The sequence below is a fragment of the Elgaria multicarinata genome, chromosome 3 (assembly GCF_023053635.1).
Source record: "Elgaria multicarinata webbii isolate HBS135686 ecotype San Diego chromosome 3, rElgMul1.1.pri, whole genome shotgun sequence".
Classification (NCBI taxonomy): domain Eukaryota; kingdom Metazoa; phylum Chordata; class Lepidosauria; order Squamata; family Anguidae; genus Elgaria; species Elgaria multicarinata.
The window spans coordinates 89471183-89490835 of record NC_086173.1 but is presented as its reverse complement, the minus strand read 5'-3'; the positions used below and the strand labels follow the sequence as shown (position 1 = coordinate 89490835).

General features: G+C 44.6%; 1 protein-coding gene across 1 annotated transcript in view; it reads right to left on the bottom strand.

Annotated features, from left to right (window-relative positions):
* Positions 1-19191, bottom strand: part of SYNPO (synaptopodin) — a 60496-nt gene extending 41305 nt beyond the window's left edge. The window contains exons 1-3 of the mRNA XM_063121557.1: positions 18789-19191; positions 16328-16374; positions 13971-14181 (exon numbers count right to left, since the gene is read on the bottom strand). Of these exons, the coding sequence (XP_062977627.1) occupies positions 13971-14181; positions 16328-16374; positions 18789-19191 (661 nt within the window). The remainder of the gene's footprint in view (positions 1-13970; positions 14182-16327; positions 16375-18788) is intronic.
* Positions 19192-19653: the final 462 nt, after the last annotated feature.

Genomic DNA, 19653 nt, shown 5'->3' with positions numbered 1-19653 from the left:
CTTGGTGGCAATACCATTTGGTGGTACATTTTTTCCTGCTCTGGAATAGGTTTACCAGATCTGGGCAGGATCTACACTACTGTTTTATAATGGCATTGAAGTGCACTGACAACTATTGGGGCCCATGACAGATTCCATATACCATTTTCAAACCGCTATCAAAGTGTTATATCCTGCTTGGTGTAGATCTGGCCCTAGTAGCAGCTTCCATCACTTTAAAAATGTGTGTGTTGCTATTAGAAATTTGTGAAGGGTGGGGGGTAGCCCTAACACACCACCCCTAAAATACTTTAAATAATAAATGAATAAATTGCAGCAGCTGTATGTTTTCCCAACCTCTGTGGTCATAGCTTCAGCCACTGTTTTATGTTTCCTTTCGGACTGCAAGGTTTGCAAAGAAGAGGGCAGGCAGGAGAGAGGGCAGGCAAAGGGGATGGGAGAACCTGAGGAGGCTGTAGTTATGAGCACTGAGGTGTGGAAAGATGTAGGTGCTAAGAGTCTGTATCAAATTCAACAGAACTGTCAGATTTGAGTTTGAATCTGGTTCTAGTAATCAATCATACTCTGGAACTAGGCTTCTCTGAAGAGGTTTCAGCAGCCATTTTGTTAAAGTGGCAGCTGAGGTGGCAACAGAGACTGTGGGCCTTGCTAGACGACGCACAGATGACGCACAGGGGAATCCGGGGTCAGGCCGTGCTGAGACTTCATTTGAACCGCCATAAGCGAAATCGCTTATAGGGCGGTTTTTCTGCAGTCCTGGCCTGAGGCCGGGACTGCGGAAGGACTAGCAGGGTCCGTGGCTTTTTACGGCTACTCGCTTACTCGCAAGTAGCCGGGAAAAGCCACAGACTGGGCACAGCGCTCATACGAGCACTGTGCCCATCGGGCCGGGGGGGATCCGGGGTGGGATATGGGGGGGAAGGCTGGACCGGCAGGAGAGGGGGAGGGCGGCGCAGACATCGGGGACGGGGGGATGGCGGAGGGCGGCACAGACATCGGGAACGGGGGGATGGCGAAGGGCGGCGCAGACATCGGGGACGGGGGGAGGGCGGAGGGCGGCACAGACATTGGGGACGGGGGGATGGCGGAGGGCGGCGCAGACATCGGGGGCGGGGAGGGAGGGCAGGGAAAGAGTGGGCAGGGGGGCATGGAGGGGATCAGGAGCGGGTGGGGGGCTTAATTAAAAAAAACCCACTTACCTTGTCCGGAGTCTTCGGGGCGCACGTGGCCCCTTTAACACTAAAAAAAAAAGGCCGATGCTGCAGGGCTTCCAGAGTCTCTGTGCATCGTGCGTGTAGGAGGCGGGGCGGCGCGCGCTAAAGTTAGCGCGCCGTCGCCCCACCTCCCTGCCAGCTTATCCGGCTAGTCTAGCAAGGCCCTGTGACAGAGTGAAGGCTTAGACCCTGCCCATGCAATAATTAATTTGTATCCTATGAATCTACAATTCCCCTTCTAGCTTTACGACATAGTTCAATGGCCAAGGTCTACTACAGAGTGTGGACTATAAAGGATTAAATGAAAATGGAGAAAGAAAGAAAGAAAGAAAGAAAGAAAGAAAGAAAGAAAGAAAGAAAGAAAGAAAAGTTTCCATGCATTTAATCTTCATTTCAGAATGAGGACGCAAACTGCAAGTTCTTTTTTTTCTTTTTTTATTAAACTCTATTTAACAAAGCGGTATATATATATATATATATATATATACACACATACATACACACACACACACACACACAAGTCAGACAGCTTTCTTAATAAAGACACAAACAGAGACCTCACAATTTCTGTAGATGCCAAACCGAGCATTGTTTCCTTCAATTTACTGTGGTCAAAGGAAGGTTAGTTAAACCAGAGTTGGATGTCGCATCTGTACCATTGATGTAATCGAGAAAAGGAGACCATATTTCATCAAAAGGGTCATAGCTAAGTTGGCCCAACGAAACTCTGTGGTGGTAGGTTAATTTTTCAGAGCAGGCTATATCCTTGCCCAATGCTCTAAACCCCTCCCTTACTCATAAAGAATTGGTATTTATCCTCCTTACGGCAGCTCGTTTAGAAATTGCCGAACATTGGAAGGATCTGAAGGGCCCTACTCTCACTGGATGGAAAGGGAAAGTGTGGGATATAGCCTGCAGGTTCTTTTTGTACTAATAATTCAGAAATACTTATGTTCCCTTAAAATAAAATCTATATACTGTTGAGATTAAGCCCACACATTTAAGAAACGATGCAGAACAGATTGACAGCTCCTGTGACATTTTACATTGATTTGGAAAGCTGGTATTGTGTTTATCTTTGCAGCAAATAGTCAATGAAACTAATTCAAGAAGAAGCAACATAAGTACTTTTCCCCACAGTGAATAATGACACACAGGAACTATTCAGTCACGTTTATTATTGAGGAAGATGAAGAGGAATGACACAGACTTTAAATACCTATAGGGCTACCATAATTAAGGCCACAATGTAGGCGGATGATGGAAGATGGTTAATCATCCTTCACAACCACTGAAGGAAGGAAATGAGGCTAAGAGCTCCATCAGACAAGCATTTTATTGCATGCTCGTTACTGGGCACTCACGGATTTTTACAGGTCCCTCCTCTCATGACATCGTCTGCCTCCCGCATGCCTCCTACCCCTTCTAGCTATCTTTGAGTAACAAAAAAATCCCACCCCAGTAAGTCTATTTTTAAAGATGGAAGTTGTCGCTATCTCCTGCTGTGTGCAGGAGAAGCAGCGGGATCAAAACAGCCCACTGAATGGGCCACATGCACATTGTTTACTTCTTTTTTCAAAAGAGGAAGTAATGAGGGACAAACGCACAGGCGGAGAAGTGACGGTAAGCAATCACAATTTCCCCCCATGTGATGACATACCACGACTTTTCCTGCCCAAGCGATATCAGCACAGCTCCTCTGCCATCTGTCCTTGCTCTGGTGCTGCTCTGGGGGTGTTCCTGGGTGGAAGGCAACCTCCGAGTGGTTGCCAGAAGCTGTGGATGGGGGCGGATCCAGCAAGCTTAATGGCTGCCAGAAAGCCCACACTGCCTCCCCCACTGGGGATTATTCACTGCCACCCCGCACCAGTGATACCGTGGGCTTTGGCAGTGGAGTGGTGCCATCTTGGCACCATGAAGACAGCCCCTCAGTGAGAAAATGAAAGAAAGAAAGAAAGAAAGAAAGAAAGAAAGAAAGAAAGGTGAAGGAGGGTGGCAGAACAATGGCCAAGATGGTTGAAAACTGCTCATTTTTTCAAAATAATTGCCAAAATGTTAGTACCTTTTAAATAAAGTATCAAGTTTCATACAAAGAATCCAGAAAGTACGACAATAATCAGTGATAGGAAATGGATTGTGGTTCACAATGCTCAAGGTCTTCATGCTATTTTCATTGGCAAATCATTTCAAAATAAGCTGTTGCAGATCTGCTTGTCAAATCTAGTTCTCTGATGCTGCATCCTTATGCAAACTTGAACTGGGAGTAAGTTACACTGAACATAGTGGACCTTATTTCTGAGTAAATATGCATTGGGTTGTAAGGAATGTAAGTGATTCAACACATACCCATGTTGATGGAACTTGGGGGACCTGAAAAACTATCTACTCAGATAAACATGGACTATTCAGCAATTCAAGGGTGTATTGAAGCATCCTGACAAATCTTCATATATATGCTAATACAACACACTGTGAATCAAAAACAGTGCATCAGTGTTAATTTTTAAAAAGAGAGCAGAAAACTACTTGTGTCCATAGCCTTTTAGATTGTACATCTAAAGAGTGTTCAATGAAAATGCTGACAGGTTCAGAAATATAACTAAGAGCCACTGGAATGTATGCATGTGCATTTGTCACTTGACAAGCTCCCTGGATTTCCAAATGTCATGGTCATGACTCCTGTGACATCCCTGAAATGGAGAGCTTAACACTTTCCTACCAAGCTGTCAAAGTCAAGCTTTTCGCAGCAATGACTCCCATTCCTCTCCTCAGAGGCTGAGTGTCAAGGATAGAGAGCATTTGTGAAAATCACATAATTCTAAGAATGGAAAGTATATCAAAAAGCCATTACATTCAACCTCCTGTGTTACAGCAGGGTTCTCCCAACTCAGTAGCAACCCTTAGTTGATTATCCCATGTTATCTAGATTATAGTGCAGTGCGCTCACAAAAAGCAAAGAATGCATTTAGCCAACTACAACTACACTAAGATAGCTCTAGGAATAGCCTAACCTATTTTTGTGCCCAAAATAAATTTTAAAAAGTCAAAATTATACCCCTTCTGGATTGGTATTTAATACTTTGATGGCATATCTATCTATCTATCCATCCATCTGTCTGAAATACTGATATGCTTGCCATCAACAAAAAATGATTCGATGGTGTTTCACAGCAATACAATAATTAAAGATAAAGAGATGAAAGCAGTAAAATGGGACCCCTTCTAGAATCTGCTGCCTGAAGGCGACTGCTTCATATTACTTCATGGATAGCTCAAGTTTGGTTTTGTATTTTTCGTTTGATTCGTAAAGCCAATAACCTTTTTGGGGAACAAATTATTCCATGAGTGTTATGTTGGTGCTGACCCCAATCCACTAGTATGATCATCACATTAATATAACAGGATTGCAGTTTGGTAGGTATGGGGGTAGGAACCAACTAGGAGATCTGTGCTCTAACATGGGAGAGACCAACCATATACCACCTGAGGAATTTCTTCTCTGTTTAAAAGATTGCATAACTCAAGCAGTAAAGTTTGAGTTATGCTCTGCAAACCTTCATTCAGGGGCACCTGAAGAGGGAATTGTTTCTCAGCGTTAGTGATGTTATGGGAATTATCTGTGTCCATGACAGTCACACAAAAAACATTTACATCTATATCAGAGTATTGGAACTTGTGCTGCAGGAGATTTCTTCCTCCTTCCCATTTTAGCAGGTATCTCCTAAGACACAAAGAAAGCCCTAACAACCTGGGCTGATAGACATGCAATAGACACAAAAAGGATCACACTCAAATTTCACTTCTCTGAAAACACACAAGCCCAAAAAAAATTTCTTTCATGCCCAAACTGAAAACCAAATTGTTTTTTTTCTGCAATCCTACATGTGATTGCCTTATTATAAAAAGTAATGCCATATAAAGCCAACATTGGTAAATGCCAATCCCAGGTACGTTTACTTGGCATTGGCATTTACTCCCAAGTAAGTAAGTAAGTATGTATAAGACTGTAGCCTTAAATGACCAACCAGACAGTTGATGGAAATTAGATCTGTCACTCAGCTCCATCTGCACCAGGTAAAATATAGAACATTGCCAAATATCTCCATCATGGAAAAACCATTGTTCCGTTAAGTTCACTGATCCAGCTCTTGTTAATGTAACTGGAACTAGAATATCATCCCCCCTTTTTAAATACATGACTGCACTACCATGTATCCAAAAGACCATTGTAAACAGTCACAGGAAGTGTTTAGAAATTCTTCAGCCTTGATACTTATCAGTCGGCTCAGAAACAAAATATTGGCTGTAGTCTACATCCCGCTGACATCAAATGCAAAATTCCAAATGATTCTGATGCATTTGAGGCTACCTCCAAGACTGAGGTCCACCTAAGACTAGGGGAAATCAATGATCCATTCTCCCAGTAGAGATCCCTGCTTGTGGCAAATGCACCAGTCGCTTGACTTGATTGTTTTGTATGCCCCTCTGCAGAGCACATTTGAGTTATATACGTGAAAGTAAGTCCTAGTGTATTGTAATCATTGGGGCATTTGTATAAAAAGGGTAAGTTATGGCCCACTTGCCATGAGCTGGAAGCCGTCCCTGGCGAGTGGTGTACAAGAGAATAAGAGACCACCATGGACAGAGCGGTCCTGGTCATGGATTGTCAGACAGATGTTGTTGTTACAAAAAGGTTATTTTCACGAGCACCAGAAAACAATGAGAAATGGATAATATCAATACCTGAATTTTAACAGACTATGACAATGTACTTGACCAGAAAATCATCTTGTCAAGTGATTTCCAAAGAGCCAGCTTCAGTTTTTCTTTGCTCAGCTTCAAGAGCCAAACCATGCATTCAGAAATACCTGATGGTACTGCCCTTCTTGGACTGTTCCGTTTCAGACTGAAGGTGCAGGAATCACATATTTAGAATCTCGACACTTTTTCTTTTAAAATCTACATATAGAAAGCTTCGCCACCTGGGCCAGTGCTGGCAGCCTACCAGGGCCAATCACATCTTAAGAAAGAAAATAAAAATCAAGAAGGGCTTGGTGCCTGGCAGGTGCCAAGAAAGGTTTGTGTGGGTATATTGGTGCTTACAGGCACCATGTTGGAGAACTCAGATTGAGATGTATCCACATGTTTAGAAGGAGGAGAGGCACATATTCACACTTAATATACTATGCCCATTATCAAACAAAGAGTTTAAATCAATAGTCTTAAGCACACTTAAAACTCTGTTGGTTTCTGGCCTTCCTCTTTTCATTTCAGGATATTGTAAGGTAGAGAGAAAAGAGGTGGAGTTGAATATCTCCCTCACTCTAGCAATGTTTTATATTAAACCTTTGGTAAAAAGGTACTTACCAGACAATAGCAGGCAAGATTATTGTCTGGATTCCATTCCGGTAACAACATGAATGTATCTGGTGTGAGTTACGGCTTTGTTCAGGCTAGGTCTATTATGTTAGGAATGTTATCCAGTGTGGCTGAATGAGCTTATGGTAGAGTTTGTAAACTCGAGCAGTGGAAGGAAAATGAGCCAGCCAAGGTTGGATTGAATCAATCGTGCAATCATTTTGCAGGTGAGATTGAACTGCTTCTTGGACTGCAAACAGCTCAGCAATGACCCAAGACCTACACAGATGTATTTTTTAAGAAAAAGTTCACATAGTGAAGCAAGACTGACTAAATAAATAAATAAATAGCTACCCTGTTTAACTAGGGGAGGAAAACATTGGATTTTCATTCAAACATTTTGAGCTTTTGACAATAAGGAAATGGTTTTTTGGTTTTTTAGCAAAGCAACTGACTGGCTCTTTGCCTTAGCAACAGCTGTGTGGGATTCCCCCCCCCCCACATAAGACAACATATATATTTGCCTGTTCTATGAAATTTCAGGCTCATTTCTGAGCTCAGAAAGCTCACTTTTCCTCCCACACCCATCAAATCCTTGCATATTACAGGGTTTGACAACCCGACTGGTCTAAATGAAATATGAAGCCTGGTTCTCTAGAGATGTTGCACATATGACCACATGTGTGTCTTCCCCTTGATGTGGGACTACTTGCAATGAGGATGGTATTACATCCTCATGTGTTTTCCAAAAGTTCGCTGTTGCGTTGACTCATTTTTGTTCTGGGTTGTAGGGGGTGGGGATGGGGGTGGGGGGAAGGTAGGGATAAAGAACTGCTACATCTACACAGACAGTGACTCTTTTGCTTCCTGGGCATTGTCACACCTTCAGGTACTTAGGAACAACCCATGACCTACCTACCCACAGATGGGAGAGGGCTATAGCTTTGCATGAAGAAAGGCCCAGGGCCTCTTTAAACAAGAAATTTATAGCACGCCTCCTGTATGTCTCCTTTTCCTTCCCCCGTTTATGCCATTTGTTTTTTTTAAAAAAAAGCTTGGATATCCCAATTCTTCTAAAATATCTCAGGATTTCCTACTATATGCAGCTGAAGTTGAGCTACAAAACACCTGCAAGAGGGTGCTGTCCCATTCAAGTATATGAGAAGGGAAATGTTCAGTTACAGACCACGTGGTCACCCCTCTTGTCCTATGTAATTCAGTTCATTATAATTGTGGAAGAGAAACAGGAAGCAAAGTACCGGTAAGCAAACGCAATTTCCTTTTCATCTAAAGAAATCCCCAGTTTCAATCCCCGGCATCTCCAGACAGGGCTAGGCAAGTATCATGCCTGAAACCCTGAGGAGTTGCTTCCTGACATGCTACTTTCACTGTGCAATTGCCTGCTATGACTACGTGGATGGAATTTTACAAGGGGTCCAGACAATGTCTTCCATTTGTAACCCTCCTGTGTTTTCTCACTGCTTCCATCCTTTTTCTTACTATGGAAAATTGAATTACAGTATCATTTGATAAGAACTGCCCTATCCAGAAGCACCTTACAACACCCTGGGACTGAAGTTATTGTCATCAGTTGAAATACCTTGGTGATATATAGACTTAGTGTATTTGAATGTAATCTTAATACCTTGGTGATAGACATTTTAGTGTATTTTAACGTTTTTTAATTGTTTAGAGATATTCTTAAACTATGGCTAGTGGTATATAAAACTATTTAATCCTAATCATAATAATGAATCTATCAGTGGTCATACTAGGTTTGTCATTTCCTAAGAAGCTGCAAAAGCTGCCTTTCCAGGGGGCTGTCTATGCATCTCCTAAGCTCTGAAGTGGCTGCGCAGTGGCGCTGGGTCAGTTATACGACGCAGCCACCAACTCACAGCCACTGCGGGGACTTTTGTCAAAGCTGTGTGATAAAAAAAAGTCGGGGACTTTTGTCAAAGCTGATGTCACCACGGCCCTTCCACCATGTGACCTTGCTTTGGGGTTGAGCCGGGGGTGGATGGCAACACCTGACTGGTTGCTGGAAGCTGGGCAGAGGGCAATGTTGTGTTAATTAACTCCTTGGATGCTGCGTTAATTCACCCCAATTTATATCCGAAACTACACATTTGTGGAGGGAGGTTTTATCCTTTACTGTGCTGATGCACAGCTGTGCATCTCCAGTTCATACCCCCCTCATTTCACCCCTTTAGAGCAAACTATCAGGGAATGCAGCAGATCTCTATTTTCATAAACTGAAGATGCACAGCTGTGCATCAGCAAAGTAAAGGATAAGAGTTCCCTCCACAAATGCGCAGATCCTCCCTTCAGATCCTCCCTTGGATAACTTGGAATTTTTGCTTCTTCTCAGACCATTGGGCATAACGTGGGGAGGGGGTGGGAGCTCTTACTTCTGCTCCAGCCTACCCCCATCCCGGAAGTATGTTTTTCTGAGTTTTAGGGACAGCTAGCTCTGCCATATAACACTGAAGGAGCAGAGCTGATTTCATCATACTACAGAGAATAAGAGCAATGCACTTTCCTCCCTTGGTCATCAAGATGAAGCCCAGGTTCAAACCCACCAAAACCTCTTCCCTGAGTATTCTGTTTCAAATAAGAAGTCCAATGAAGCCATAGACTTCCATAGGTTTCAGCTACTCTCAGGGCAATGATGTGAAGAAATGTACCTGTCAAGTATTGCTCTGCTTGAAAGTTCTCACAAGACCAGTTGCCTTATCCCCCTTTTGGAATATCCAAGACGCTATGGAGGACACATAGCCATTAATTCTGGAAGCACATTTTCCACAACACATGGCAAGGTACAACCTGTGAAATTGTACATACTGCCCGCCCCTCTACTAAATAGGCATATGGCTAAAAATAATTCTTATCTCTAACACTTAAAACTTCTAGGACCCCCTTTACCTGTGCTTCAAAGTTGTAGAGTGAAGCAACGATAGCAATTTGAAATAAAATAAAATAAAATGTGTCCATGGGTTGATGACAAATAACCACATCTTACTATAGACCAGGGATGGGAGGCCCTCCAAATGTTTTGGCCTACAACTCCCATCCACTTTTACCATTGGCTATGCTTGCTAGGGCTGATGCGAGTTGTAGGCCAAAATTTCTGGAGGTCACAAAGGAGAGAAACAAGTTCTCAGGATGCAAAATAGATTTATTGACAAGAAGCCCAACATGTTTTGGCCTTAAAGGGGCAGGAAAAAATGTCTGTAGAATTTCTTCCAGAAAAATAAATTGTTTCCTGTATTAATCTGTTAGCGATTGATTTGATTAATCGGGCTTCTTGTCAATAAAGGTATTTTGCATCCTGAAAATGTGTTTCTCTCCTTTGTGAACTGCTTTGGATGCTCATCTCCTTGTGGTTCTTCGTAAAATCTCTGGAGGGCCACAAATTGCCCACCCATGCCATAGACAATGGCAAAGAATCTGAAAGGCTAGAGGTGATTGTCCAGCCTGTTCACAGCTGTCACCTTCTACTGAAGCTCACACAGACATCCTAAGCTGACTTCATGATGCCTAAAAGCATTTGCTCCTTTGCAATCACAGGGTGGCCCCATCTGCCCCAAGACATTACTCTGCATTTTTCTAGTGCCAGAGTAGATCTGAACTGAGGGGGTAGCCTTGGGCTAATTTTGTTAAACCTGAAAATGAGCATAAAGGAATGCCAGATCCTAATTGCTGAAAAATTTCAGAAAAGTGAACTCATCAGAACTGGAGTCTGCTCAAAAACCTGAAATATGCACCTACCAGGAATCTTCCCAGTTTTGCACATTCTCCCCATCAATTTTCTCTAGAACCCAGCAACGTTACTTATATAAGGCAAGCCTTTCACCTGCCATTTCCTTGCACTGCCAGTGCCAGGGATCTTCTTACCAACTCTCTTACCTTCTAGGGTGTCATTTATATAGGCTATTCCCTAAGCAGTAGACACCTCATGGGGACGTATGGGGACTTGCCTGCAGCGTATTTTACTTCATTTGAATTAATAAGATCAATAAGACTCTCAGCAGCTGTCTTTACACTCCAGGAAAGTATTCCTGTTAACTTCCTGTAACAAAATACCCCCCCCCATTAAAATCCATAGAATCCTGTGGCATTTATTGTGTTATAAACATTCACTGGCAATTTCCAGAGAGGGTAGCCATGTTAATCTGTTATAGCAAAAAAAAAAAAAAAAGAGAGAGAGAGAGAGAGTCTTGTGGTGCCTGAAAGATTAACAAATCTATTTGCTTTCACGGACCACAACTTTGTTGCATTCACATGGCAAGGCTGAACGAGAGACCTGTTTATCGCTTTGAGGTATGAGACTCAACATTGACCTAATAACTTGTAAACACATCTCCCCAGCTTCCAAAAGCAGCACACATGCTAGAACAACCTTCCTCAGTCCAGGTTTGTGCAGGACTACAATACCCACCATCTCCACCAGCATGGTCATAGGCTGTGCTGGCTGGAGAATGATTGGAGTTGTTGTCCAATGAATCTGGAGGGCACCGAGTTGGGGAATGCTTTTCCAGAAGGTCACCTTCTAAGAGTACAATCCTGTGTGTGTTTAGACAAAAAAAAAGTCTGACATCTCCCAGCATTCCATAGCTAGCATGGAGTTGTTGGACCCTAAGGCTGCAATCCAATACACATTTACCTGGGAGTAAGTCCCATTGAAGTCACCGGAGCTTGCTGCTGGGTCTACATGTAGAGGATTGTGCTGTAATTTAGGCAGGATCTACACTACCGCTTTAAAACATTTTATAACAGTAGTGACAGCTGTTGGGGCCAGACAGGACACACTCGATATACAGTTTTCAAAATGTTTTCAAAGTGTCATATCCTGCTAGGTGTAGATCTGGCCTCACTCTCACTCTGGCTGTCGTATGTACACTCACTTGGAAGTAAGTCTCATTAAACATGGTGGGAACTCAGAAGAAACCTACACAGAAATGACCTGTCAAGGTCTGATCTGGCACTGCAGGCAGTACCTCAAATCAGTGAGGTGATAAAAGGACATCTGGTTATTCAATCAGTGTTTATCTCCGATAAACCCTAAACTCTAATCATACAAACCTCATATGTAGCACGTTGCCATCTTTATAAACATGCTAAGAAAAAATGAGGTTGGATTAACCTAATTTTTCAAGTGGATAAACTATGGCATAGAGCAGTGGTTTCAAAACTGTGTTAAGGGGAAATGATGGGCTTCCTTGGATGCTTAATAAGGGTTCCTCAATGAGAAGGTTAGTAACGCAGAAGCTTCCCAGCGCCAATCTTTCCTGCAGTGAGCAGCTATGGGGCAGTGTTGGGTGTGTTCTGACTTCATGCAGCAGGGAAATACCAACTGGCATTAAAGGTGTGGATTATAAATGTTGGAAACAAATAAAATCAATGAGGCCCAATAGGCCTCATTGTGCAAACTGACTGTGCACCCTAAAGCATGTACCAGAATCTTCTCTGGTAGAAAGGGGTCCCTTGGAAGACATGCAGAGTTTTTTTCAGCAGGCAAGTCAATTTGAAAAGAATTCCCTAAATACATCAAGTTGACAACCACTGGCACAGAAAACCAAGGTGTCTTGACCAGTGTCATGAGGCAGACTAGTGGTGGGAACTGGTATAACAACAAAGCGTTCTAGGGCCTTGGCCAAATTCCTGCCCACTAGAGTTATACCTATAATCATCTCTCAAGAGGTTGTATGTTATTAAGTAAAGCCCTCTGGCTAGAATGGGTGGCTGGATACAGGGCAAAGAGACACAACGGAGATGGAACAGACATATTCTTCATTTTAGGCATTCCTTTTCCAGCTTAGTGACAGATCTGAGTTAAAACTAAATGGGTAGTTAGAATATTTGCAATAGATCCAGATAACAGCTACACAGAAAGTTTTGTCTGCAGTGCCCAAACAGTTGGGCTCTAAGCAAAGGGCAGCATGGCTATGAATGCATTTGTCACAGAGGTCTTCCCTGGCTGGAAGATTATTTTTATTGACTTATAATTTCTATTTATACCCTGACTTTTTGCCTGTCAGATTTCAAGGTGGTTAGAAATGCAGGGGCAAAAATAACACCAAATGACAGGCTGAAGGGAGTGGAGGCATGAACAATATAAAAGACAGATGACCAAAGACTGGAGATGTTCAGTCCCACCAAGGCACAGGGTTCCTTCACTGTCCTCTTCCTCCTCATCTCTGCTTTCAGACATCACAAGCCACAACCTGCCATCTCAATCCATCTCCCCTTTATGAAGCACTTTAAAAGTCTGCCCTGGCAGGAGAACAGATTTATCAAGAAAGAAGCATGTGTGGATTTAGAATCAGGGCATATCCACATGGGAAACAAAGCCCCACGCCCCTCCTGCGGGCTGCATCCATGCAAATGTCTGAAACAGTGGCACTGAAACCGGTGCATGGGATATTTTGCACATCCTTTCCCCGCACATGGAATTCAAGAGCACACAGGCTGACCTGCGATTTTTCTACTCTGCCATGTAGCTACAGCGGACGTCAGCAAGGCTCTGTGCAACATTAACATGCGTAGGGTGGGATGGTGGGGATCAGATTCCCCAAACCAGCATATTTAGAGGGGGTGGACATGCTGTAAACCTATTCTCTCTTCGTCCTACCCCCCACCCCCACCCCAAATCCACAGTGGCAGGGGGGAGTCCAGACCTGGCCAAAGGAGGGACAGAGAGTAACAACCTTATTCCCCCAACAGCTACTTAGTCCCTTGAGTGCAGTTTGATGTCCTCAATCAGAGGCCAGATTGACAATGGGGAAGGGATGGAGGTACCCATCTAAAGAAAGCACGACTTTCTTTAGATTCCCCAGTGAACACTAGCACGCGCGTCTGAGTTTTCTCCCAAGGGAAAACAACCCGCGGAATTTGTTTACGTCTCGTCAGGAGGCGATCGCTTTTTCTTTAGCCGCAGCTACAACAATCAGCATCGAAACCACAAGAAAAGTGGTTCCTTTCAGCCCGATCCTTTACATTTATTATTCCTGCCGGAAAGACAGGCGAGGGCGGGGTGGGCAGGGACACCAGCGGCCGGGGGACGCCAGCAGCATCCACAACCCCCAAAGGTTCAAGTGCCAAAGTAGGTCCATACGCAAGATGACCCGCGAGACTCAACTACCACCAACGCCAATTTTGGGAAAGAGCAACAGGTTTCGTTTGGGGACCGGACGGGTGGGTGGGGATAAGTTTTTACCTGGGGCCTCCTCCTGGGACAGCTGTAACAGGTAGCCTTGGCTCCCACTAGTCCAGCTGCTGAGCACACATCTGGCCCTCCTTGCCCGTTGGCTGCAAAGAAGAAGAGCCCAGCTGCGGATGGGACTGCCCCCCCTCCACTTTGCACCGCCCGGAAAGTTCCCCGACCCCTCCTCTTACCTTCGCACCCTTTGGCGGGTGGCCGTAGGTCCTCCACTCCCCCTCCGCAAGCGCCCGGCTCCTTTCCCCGGCCGAGCCGCCTCCGCTCCGCTCCAGCCCCTCTGCCGTGTTTTTCGCCCAGCAGCGCTGTTTGTGTTTGTCTGCTGGCGGTGGCGGCGGCGCCTCCGGGATCGGGTGTCCCGGCTTTCGCAGCGGCAGCAACTGGCCGTGTCTGTCAAAAGGACGCAGGGCGGCGTGGGGAGGGTGGGGGGAGAAGGCGGCCGACAAGCGAGGCTCCCCGGCTCGGGCTGGATTCCCCACCGCGAGCGAGGAAGGGCCAGCCGGGGACTTTACTTTGCATCACGCTCGCTCGGGCTGGGGTTGCCGAGCGAGAGCGCTTCGCCCGGCTGACGCAGTCAGGCTCCCACCAGCTCACTTAAAAAAAAAAAAAAAAAAAAAGCACACAAAAATTATTTATTTTAAAGCTCACTTTCTTCCTTTGACTCATCACACTCCGCTGCCGCCGCCCCCGCCAGGTCGGACGGAGCCCTTTTGCTTCCCTTTTTACTGTATTGTATCAGGGTGGTGGTGGTGGTGGGAAGCCCCTAAACGGGGAACATGATGGAGATGGTGTGTGAGAGGTATTTGGGGTTGTAAAGATCGCTTTCGTTTCTGCAAGCGCAGAGGTCAAAGTTCCTCCTCCTCCTCCTCCTGACTGGCGACTGCAAATTCAAACGTGCACAAGCCTTCCGCCTCCCATCCAAGGTTGTTTTACGTGTATAGGATAAATAGAGAACGGAAGCCCCAGAGGCCAAAAACCAGGGCCTCCCAATGGGTCGAATTGCTTTGTGATGGAGCGCTGGCCCCTATTAAGAGGTAATGAGTAATTGATAAATATCAACATAGGGGGGTAGTGTTTTTAGGCTTCCCCGCCCCCCCCCCCCCCCCGAGTAATCCAAAGGTGTTTCCAAACAAGGCTTTTGCTGTGCAATCACACTGCCTCATTTACAGGATTTTTAACGGCGCAGCGGTCCAGATGTCATTGTCTTCCACTTGTAACCCTCCCATGTTTTTCCATCGCTTCTTCTGCCTTTTTCCTTAAAGTGGGAAATCCATTGAGGAAAAGGAGAAAAAGCTGCACAATGCTGTCTAGCTGTTAGCACTAGGAGCCAGTCCTGGCGCAAGCTCTCTTGCCACCTGAGACGGGAGAGCGCATGTGCCGCCATGTCTCAAGGTGCAACAACAACAAAAGCAACAACACCTCACTCCTCTTGCAGCCAAACATGCAAGTCTTGCCTGAGCTGGTCCTTTTCATCATCCCAGTTCAAAGCACACTTCCAGGGGCCACTCCTGTGCACAATTCACATCATAAATATGCTGAACTTTGATCGTAATAAATCAATCTTTCATGAAATCATTCTTACAGTATAAAGGGCATGGGAGCCCAATGGCTGTGCTGGCTGGGCATTATGGAAGTTGCAGTCCCACACATCTGGAGCAGCTGGGGGAAGCTGCTTTTAAAGCATTCCCTTCACTTGTAGATTATAATGGTGACAAGCTTTATGGACGCCAAACTGGGGGAAGCAAGGCGCCAAATAAAGTTCTATTGCTGGTCATGTTATATCTCTTTTTAGCCACAAAACTAATCCAGCCCCAAGTATCTCCAATCATTGATCGGTTTGGAGAACTCTTATGTGCAATAGTTTAAGTTTATCATTAACAATGCTGGCACTGCAAACCTTCTACTTTAGGGCACTGCACCACATATGCCTAATTGCTACATCTGCCACTGCTTTGGTTTAGCATAGCAGCTCCGCTGCTTGATTTTCATTTTTTAAAAGTCCCAGGGCCGATTGTATTTCACTTTGCCAAAAACAGACCACAATTCCAGCATGCCTGCCAACCTGGATTCTGAAAGAAACCCAACAATTTTTGGAAAGAGTTTGCCTGCTCCTGTTGCTCCTTCTTTAAGCAAGAGAATAACAGTGCCCTGCTTATTTTACCGTCAAAATATCTTCAAGAGTAAAGAGTCCAATTGTGTGTAAGGCTGCGGCCTAGAAGAAAGATTTATGTTTGGCCAGTCCCTTTCTCTGGGACACAAGACCCCATTCTCCTATCATTCCTCTGTATACCTGAGCCAGCAGCTTACTATTCTGTATCTTGGTGCTCTGTTAGTGAAGCACGTCATCATCACCACCACCATCTTCTCTCAGTTGCAGTAAACAGTCACTTTATCACATAAATGCTATGCCAATTGTATGCGTAAATGATTAAAGTGCTCAGGCACTCTGGATATCAGGATAACATGGGCAAATAAGTCTGTAGAAAGAATGGTTAACTTGAGAGTTGGGTGGTCCAGGAAAAGTATGACTATTTACAGTAATTCCCACACCTTTGGTCACTTTCTCACAGCAAATAAGAAAATCTTAAGGAAGGAAAAAGGCATGAGATATGAGATACGGTCTTAGACATGGTGAATGACAGCGAGGCTCCTATTTCTCGCCACCTCCACTGTCTGGGCCAAATCAGCCAAAGACAGTCCAAGACATAATATAAACTCATATGCTGCCTTATGTCTGGGAGAAGAAGGCAGTTTTTAGCTGGTGCTGAAAAGACGGCAGTGTTGGCACTAGGCAGGCCTCATTGGGGAAATGATTCTGTATTTGGGGGCCACCACTGAGATGGCCCTATCTCTTGTTTCCCCCCCCCCAGCTTCCCTTGGAGGAGGCACCCAGGGGACAGCCTTCGATGCTGAGCATAGTGTATGGGTCAGTTCATGCTAGGAGAGGTGCTCCATCACGTATTGTGGTCCCGAGCCATGTAAGGCTTTATAGATCAAAACCAGCACTTTCAACCAGGCTTGGAAATATACAGGCAGTTTGCCACCAAATTTCAGCAGCATGGTTTTCCTCTTTGCATGCACTAATGATGTCGCAGTAGTCTTGGTTTATACTAGGGCAACGTCACTAGTGCTAGCTCTGTGACAGCATTTGATATTGTCCATGACATCACAGATAAGAATGTCAAATCACATCAAATGCAATGCTTTTCAGTGGAGTTGGTTCACACATTCAACCACCATTCTTCAAATATATTGTAATCAAGTAAAGAGAAATTATGTACATGCATGTATGAACAAGCCTTCTGTGCTAGGACAGTAGCTCCTACAAACTCCTAGCTTATGGATGTTTTGCTGAGTCCAAATCTGCAACTGTTGTTGACCTGGAAAATCCAGAAATGGCAGCTGCTCAGGCTCTTACTATATCCTCCTCCTCCTATTCCACACCAGCGATTTATTGCACAATCACCATTTCTGGTATGTGGTTTTGCAGCGCGGTACTCACATTATGCCATCCCTGTCCTAAGGCTCAATCCTATACACACTTACCTGGGAGTGTAACACCCCATTTTACTCAGTGAGGGTTACTTTTGAGTAGACATGCATAGGACTGTGCTGTAAAAATGTAGTAGATGAATCAGCCAATAAAGAAACCAAGAAATGAAAGGTTGAGGGTGATTGAATTCCAACCAAGGTGATGCCTTATAAACCTTAATCAGATGAGCACTTTATCACTTGTGTTGTGCAATGTGGCAAAGGAGTTCACATCTATCCAACCCCTACATCTCCCCCCCATTCTCTCCCCCTGCCCCTCCCCGAATCCACACATCCCATCCCCTTTCACTAACAGGAAAATCAACTGGTCTGCACCATTTTCCATACTGGAAATAACTTACAGCAAATTCTGCTTCCTTGGAAAGTTATGATTAGCATTCAGTCTGCTAATGGCCAAACAAGCAGTTACTTGTCTCACCCTCAAGAGAGAGCAAGATAAACTTCTGTAAGTGAGTGACTGGTCTGTGGCTCCAGTCAGTGTGGCAAGAACTATCAAGTTAGAAAGGGAAGCAGTAGCAAAGATCCTCAACATGATTAAAAATGGCTACAAACCTACAGTCAGCAGAGATGTGGAAAAGAGCACTTTACTGCAAGTAAGAATTGGCTGCCAAACCACACTTGCAACATGATTCAGTGGAAATCTAGCTGAATCCAATGGGATTTATGTACATGTAAATCAGGTGTTCACCAAGAATGCATGGAGTGAGGAATGGGGCTGTACTTGCCCACAACTTCTTTGTCCTCATATGCTTTGCACGTTCAACGAATCTTCCCATGTTTGGCTGAACACACTTAGAATTCTCTAAGCTAGGGATAGGCAATTTTGTATCCTCCAGATATTTTGAACTGCAACACCCATGATCCCTAACCATTGCCCATGCTCTCTGGGGCTGGAGGGCTCCACGTTGCCTTCCCCTGTTCTGTGCAATTGGGAGCCCTGGTTGAGCAAGGTTCCCAATAGCATGGAGGATTCCAATGGCAACAACAGGCATTTCTTTAACTGCATGTCTAGCAGTGATGTCCTCTACCCCCACCCCCGAATTTTACTCTAGAGTAGACACCAGGGCCTGAATCAGGACCCTAACATGCGGTGATAGAGAGGAGCTTTTATGATCTGCATCAGAAGCCGCCGTGCCTATTTTAGATTAAAAATAAAAATATGCCATCACTGCTATACATGCATTTAAAGTAATGTCTATTTTGGCCTTGAAAACTTCAGACAAATGCATGAAGATTCCCCCTTCAGACCATATGCTCAATGCACAAAGATCTGAAGCTGCAGCTGGTGGAGAAAAGGACATTGAGGGCTGAGAGCATTGGAGGTAAACGTGGTTTGGATGAGCATAAGATTGCATAGTTAGTGATGACTAATCATCTTGTGCTTTTCTTAGCATTCCCTCGTGACAAGAGTAGTGGGTGGGACAATAAAATGGGACCTCACTTACTTGCTTTCCTAGGTTCACCAACAGGAGAGATAAGAACCCGTTTAACTTTCACCACTTTCCATTCTTGACTTGGGTCCGCTCTGTTGCTGAACCCAGGATGGAACAGGTCAGAAGAAGGCCTTGAAGAGTGTGTTGTCACAGGGCATACACCGCCAGTGGGCAAGCCACTGCCGTCTCTTTGGAGCGATAGCGTCTCTCCATTGGCTCTCCCAGATTCCCATGGGAGATGTTCTCTTGTTGACTCTTTCGGCTCTTGCTCCTTTGGATCTGCAGGACAATTCTTTCCAACTTGCAGACCTCTTGCGTGGCTTTCTTTCTCCTTTCCTTGCAACTTCTCTAGACCACCATAGCCTTCTGCAGAGTCAGGCTGGGGCTTCATAAAGTGGTGTGGATTTTGGTTCATTTTGCTGGGTCTAGCAGAGTTGGACTGAGCTTGGAGACAAGGTTGCAGTAAGGTTGCCTTGAGCATTTTCTTCCTCTTTTCACTCTCCTTTGTTAAGGTTCAATGCTTCATTGATTTAGGGTAAAGATCAGCTTTTGATTCTTATTTGGAGGAAAAACAACAACTCTACGAGTCTGAACACTTCAGTAGGCTTGTCCAGGAAGGAGGATGAGTAAATAATGTCCAGGGTGCTTTAGCACACTAATCCTTTCTCCAACCTGATCAGTAAGATCACGAATGCAGGGACAGAGAGGACTAGTACCAAGTGTGGTCATTGCATTTCTTCTTTCAAAGAGAAATTGCAGATTTTTAACTGTGAGATATTCTCCAGAAAACAGACTTATTTTTCTTACATTTTTTTGCAGCCTTCAGTTGCTCAAGAAGAACAAGGTGGAGCACCCTATGGCATTTTCCTTGTCTACT